General features: G+C 36.8%; 1 protein-coding gene across 1 annotated transcript; it reads left to right on the top strand.

The window, feature by feature from the left end:
- Positions 1-949: 949 nt before the first annotated feature.
- LOC127136755 (uncharacterized) lies at positions 950-1,969 on the top strand. The gene has a single exon (XM_051063279.1). The coding sequence runs from the start codon at positions 950-952 to the stop codon at positions 1,967-1,969; it is 1,020 nt and encodes a 339-aa protein (XP_050919236.1).
- Positions 1,970-6,143: the final 4,174 nt, after the last annotated feature.

The following is a 6,143-nucleotide window of genomic DNA, read 5'->3' as shown; positions in this document are numbered from 1 at the left end:
ATGTGTGTTGACTATAGAGATTTGAACAGAGCTAGTCAAAAAGAAGATTTTCATTACCTCACATTGATGTATTGGTGGATAACACAACTCTGTTCTCGGTATTTTTCTTTCATGGATGGTTTCTCTAGGTATAACTAGATTAAAATGGATCCAGAGGACATGGAGAAAACTACATTCATCATCCGTTGGGGAACTTTCTACTATAAGGTGATGCCTTTTGGGTTAAAGAATGTTATGGTAACATATCAACACGCAATGGTGGCTCTCTTTCATGACATGATTCATAAAGAGATCGAAGTATATGTTGATGATATGATTGCCAGATCCCAAGCTGAAGAGGAACACATTATCAATTTGCAATTTTTTTTTGCTCGACTGAGGAAGTTTATACTGAGGCTTAACCCCAATAAATGTACATTTGGGGTTCGACTTGGAAAGCTTTAGGGCTTTATTGTAAGCCATAAAGGAATTGAGGTGGGTCCTGACAAGGTCCGGGCTATTCAGAACATGCTTGCGCCAAAGATCGAGAAAGAAGTTCATGTTGGGGAAATTAAACTACATCGCCATATTCATTTCACATATCACCACCACCTGTAAACCAGCGTTCAAGCTTCTAAGGACAGATCAAGCGATTGAGTGGAGTGATGATTTCCAAGCAGCTTTTGATAGGGTCAAAGAATATTTACAAGAACCACCAATTTTGATGCCTTAAGTCCAGGGAAGGCCTCTCATCATGTACTTAATAGTACTCGATGAGTCTATCGGTTGTGTGTTAGGGTAGCAAGAAGAAACTGGTAGGAAAGAGCACACCATTTATTATTTGAGCAAGAAATTTAACGATTGTGAAACCAGATACTCATTACTCGAAAAGACTTGTTGCGCGCTAGCATGGGCTGCTAAACGTCTCAAACAATACATGCTGACTCACACAAGTTGGCTAATCTCCATAATGGACCCCATCAAATACATATTTGAGAAATCGACCCTCATTGGTATAATTACTCGATGGCAGATGTTATTATCAGAACACGATATCCTTTATGTCGCACAGAAAGCCATCAAGGGTAGTGTACTGGCATATCATCTTTCTCACCAGCCGATGGAGGATTACCAACCTTTGAAGTTTGATTTCCCAAAATATGACATTATGGTTTTCAAAGACTCTAAGATCCTTAGATCTGACGAAGGACCCGAACCAGGGGAGCGATGGTATCTTATGTTCGATGGTTCTTCAAATGCTACAGTTCATGGAATTGGGGAAGTATTAATGTATCCCAATAATTTTCATCTACCATTCACCACAAAGCTTTGCTTCACCTGTACAAATAACATGGTTGAGTATGAAGCTTGCATACTAGGGCTAAAGGAGGTCGTTGATATAAGGATTAAAGTCCTGGAAGTATATGGAGATTTTGCTTTAGTGATAAATCAGATCACGAGTGATTGGGAAACGGGACATGCTAATCTAATTCCATATCAGGATTATATGCTAAAGTTGCTCCCGAAATTTGACCAAATCACTTTCTCCCATATTCCTCGAGAAGAGAATCAGATGGCATATGCTCTAGAAACTCTGGCATCCATGTACAAGTTGATATGGCCTAACCATCAACCTAATATTAAAATTAGGCATTTTGACAAACCTGTTCATTGTTTAACAATGACAGAAGAATCAGATGGAAAACCCTGGTTCTTTGATATCAAACACTATCTAGAGAAACAAGAATATCCTGTAGACGCTTCTAGCCTTGACAAGAGGACTATACGGAGGCTGGCATCAAAGTTCTTCTTAAATGGATATGTGATGTATACGCGGAATTATGACACAGTCCTTCTCAGATGTGTGGACAAACATGAAGGATCCTTCAGCACTCATGCAAGTGGACACAAGATGGCAAAGAAAATCCTGAGGGCAGGTTACTACTGGCTAATGATGGAACCTGACTATTTTCATTATGCCAGGACGTGATATAAGTGTCAAATATATGTTGACAAGGTGCACGTACCACCTACCCCTCTAAATGTCATATCATCACCATGACCTTTCTCTATGTGGGGAATTGACATGATTGGGGTGATTGAACCTAAAGCATCTAATGGACATAGGTTTATATTGGTTTCCATAGACTACTTCACCAAATGGGTCAAAGTCGCGTCTTATGCCAACGTCACCAAGCAAGTGGTTGCCCTCTTTTTGAAGAACAACATCATCTTCCGATACAGGGTTCCCAATAAAATCATCACTAATAATGGGTGCAACCTTAACAACAAGATAGTAAAGGAGTTGTGTGCAATGTTCAAAATCAAACACCACAACTCGTCACCATACCGGCCTAAGAGGAATGGAGCTGTTGAAGCTGCAAACAAAAACATAAAGAAGATCATTCAAAAGATGGTGTTCACATATAAGGATTGGCGCAAAATGCTACCTTTTGCGCTGCATGGCTATCATACATCAGTATGCACTTCGACAGGGGCAACCCCGTATTCCTTGGTTTATGGCATGGAAGCAGTCCTTTCTATAGAAGTGGAAATCCCCTTGATCAGAGTCTTAATGGAGGATAAGTTATACGAGGCGGAATAGGTGCAAGCAAGGTTTGATGAACTCAACCTTATTGAAGAGAAGTTCCTAAAGGCATCATGTCATGATGAAATCTATCAGAGGCGTCTTAAGAAAGCATTTGGCAAGAAGCTTTGTCCTTGAGTGTTCCAAGAAAGTGACATGGTGTTAAAAAAGATCCTGCAAATTCACAAAGATTCTAGGGGAAAATGGATGCCAAATTACGAAGGTCCATTTGCAGTAGTTAGAGACTTTTCCAGAGTGTAAGACCCCAATTTTGACCCTAAGATCCCTCATGCTATCTCATCATATGCATTGGCATTGAGATCATACCTTGACACCCTCCTTACCCCTCATCCATTAGGTTTGCACTGGGAGAGATCACCAAGCATATTTGATTGTATCATACTTCATTTTTCTTTGTTTACTAACCAAAATACCAAAAATATGTCAATGTATAGTTTGTTGCTTTTGTAGGTAGTGTGCATGCTCACCTATGCTCCATCAAGCTCATATATAGGGTTAAGACCATCAGTGCAAGGAGTGTAATCAAGAAATGGTTCACATTGTCTCTAAGCATCATATATGTAACCCCATGGTCTTCACATAATATTTTGATCAAGAAATCATCAAGATTTTGGAGTTTGTTTGCCTTGGAAACCCTAATTCATCTAGGTATCTTGTGTGACTTCTTCAACAAGTTTCTTCAACAATTGATCAAATATTTCAAGGTATACTTCACATTACATCATATTATGCATATATGATCCTCCATGAGTCCCAAAAATCAAGATAATGTCAAGCTAGCAAGATAGTTCATGGCGGTTGACTAGAGAAAGTCAACCGGTCAAAACTGGGGTTCCCTAGACCTTATCTCCTACATTTTTTATAATATGAAAATGATTACAAGATATAAGTGACTCAAAATGACATTCCAAACAACTTTCATGTTTAAGTAAAGATCTAGTTTTGCTTGGAAAGTCATTTTTTATGGAGAAAGATTATAGGTCATTTTGTCTGAACCCTAGTTTGGAGGTCAACTTCTCAAGACCATAACTTGCTCAATTTTTATGAGATGAAAGCCATTCAAATTCCATGATCACATTCAAAATGTCTAATTCAACTTTTATGTTTGTAGGAATCTCATATTCAACTTTAAAATGCATGTGCCAAGAGGAAACATTATAGGCCATTTTAGGCCAATACCATTGAACAAGTGATTTTCCTCAACTTCTAAAATGCATAACTCCTTTATGCCAAATCCAAATGAGGTCAGATTTGTTACCAAATTGAATAGGTTTGAAAGATCTACAACATTTATGAAGGAACATTTCTCATTTGAAGTCCATAGAAAAAATTATTCAAGGTGGAAGAAATAAACATTTGACTTGGGACTTAGAAAATTTTCAAATATGTTTAATTTCCCAAACTTCCACCTCAAAATTCATCATGATCCAAGATTCAAATGAGAAAGTATTCAACATGAAAGTTGTTCCCTTTGATCGCACCTTTTCAAAAAGTCCAAGATCACCTCATTTGTCCAAAGAATGAAGGACTTGTGCATGGGTGTAAGTTGAAGGACCATTTGGATGTTTTCCACTTCCAATTTTCATACACAATTGCATGGCCTTACAACATGGTTTCAACATGATTCACACTCAATTATGGATCAGATTACATCACTTGATGGGCCTAGCACACGCCCATGCAAGCATGCCAAGAGAATTTTCAAATTTTGCCAAAAAAATGGAAGTGTGCGGAAATCAATCTCATGGCCTATAAATAAGACCCTCATTGCTCAGAATTAAGGACCTCATGCCTAAGCTTTGAACCTGCAATCCAAAACCCTCACCATTGAAGTATAAGCTTGAAGATTTTCTTTGAAAATTGAGTTTCAATTCTCCATCTGTTTTGAGATTGAAACTCCAAGAGTCCATACCTTTCCTTGATCCATTTTACTTCCAACAAGCATCTGAAGCAAGGCCAAGCATAATTATAAGCAAGATCGTGCCAATCTGAAGCTCCATTGAAGGTGAATTTTCAGAATTTTCATCTCTTCGATTCTCCCTTAATTCTTCACCATTCTTAATGATTTTTGGTTTTCTGAAGTTCTATCAATGTAGGCAAGAAGATTGAGTTGCTTTGAGGTCAAATCGAAGCAACTCAGTTCATGATCCTCAAAATTCAAATCTCTGTATCTTTTTATATACTTGGAATTGGAGAAAATTGAGGCTAGATTCGTGCTCCTGAGTATTTTTCCTTTAAATTAGTGTATTCACTTTTCATTTTCCTTTGAGTTGAGCTTGGACCAGACCGGTGGTGCTCACCGGAGAAGATGATCGGAGCTAGGGCTCCGATGGTGCGCTGGATCAATCCAGGCCATCTGATTTGGTTCTCACGTTTTAATCTCATCCATCCAATTTGATTACCACACGTGTGGCACAGTTGACAGAGGCATTGGTGGAAAGCGCGCACATGGCCATCAGATCTATCACCTTAATTAATGAGGGAGATCTTATGGCCCTTGTTTTTTTTATTTATATTTTATTTTCTGATTTTTCATTTAAGCCTTTTATTTTAATTAATTCATATCAATTTCATTTTTAATCCAAAAAATATGGGACTTTCACCAAAAAAATTCAAATATTTTCCTCTTTCATTTTTTGAATTAAAATTATTTTTTGGATTAATTTTGATATTTTTCATGATTTAATTGTTTTTGTGCAAATTTTTAATTGTTTAAAAATACTTCTGACTTTTCAAAAATTATGAATTTTTTTGTCTAAGGTCCTTTGACCTTGTTTGACCTAGGATAAATCTCTTGGCTATTTATTTTGTGTTTTGAAGAGGTTTTAGGTTTTTGATCAAATATAATTCAATTTAAATGCATTTTTATTTGATTTTTAATTGATTAATTGTGTAGAAATTATGTTGAGCCATTTTTATTGACTTGTGAAGTTTGACTATGTGTTTGGGACTTGGTCAAGGTTGATTTTACTTTTGTTGGATTAAAATCATTGGATTTAGGGGATTGATGAAATGTACATTTCATCTCCCAAAATGAATTAATGATTTTAATTTGATAACATTCCTCCCATGACCAATTTGTGTTTCTCTCATCTCCCCTCCCTCTTCATCTTCAATCTCATTCTATCCCATCCCTTTCATTGACCAATGAAGTCTCAATATACTAAGGCTAATTGGGACATCAATAACTTTGTGTTAGATGAACCAATACAAGTATGAATGAGATTAGGTCCATCCTTTAATCATTTTCTTTTTGTGTTTAGTATGTTTTAAGAGTACGTTTCATTATAACATATCTCTAATATGCATTAACACCAAAAAATTTATTGCCCGGCCTCAGATAGTTGTGACTTCTACAAAAGTCCAATTACGATTGCTTAACATAGCGCTAAATTTTGACTCAAAGGCATAGCATTCTAGTAACTGAGATTGTAAGTCTCCTCCCTTTCATGGTATTGATAACACTGAAACACACTGTGTATTTGACTCGGATTGCACATGCTTATTAGGTTTTTATTATCATTTTCATGTGTTATGTTTTCCTTTTGTCCTATTT

Source organism: Lathyrus oleraceus, chromosome 4 (assembly GCF_024323335.1).
Source record: "Lathyrus oleraceus cultivar Zhongwan6 chromosome 4, CAAS_Psat_ZW6_1.0, whole genome shotgun sequence".
Taxonomy (NCBI): domain Eukaryota; kingdom Viridiplantae; phylum Streptophyta; class Magnoliopsida; order Fabales; family Fabaceae; genus Lathyrus; species Lathyrus oleraceus.
The sequence above is the reverse complement of the archived record's forward strand: the minus strand, read 5'-3'. Positions and strand labels throughout refer to the sequence as shown.

What these genes read in the sequence shown, in the direction of transcription:
- LOC127136755 (XM_051063279.1), top strand. Translation starts at nt 950, where the DNA reads ATGGACCCCATCAAATACATATTTGAGAAATCGACCCTCATTGGTATA.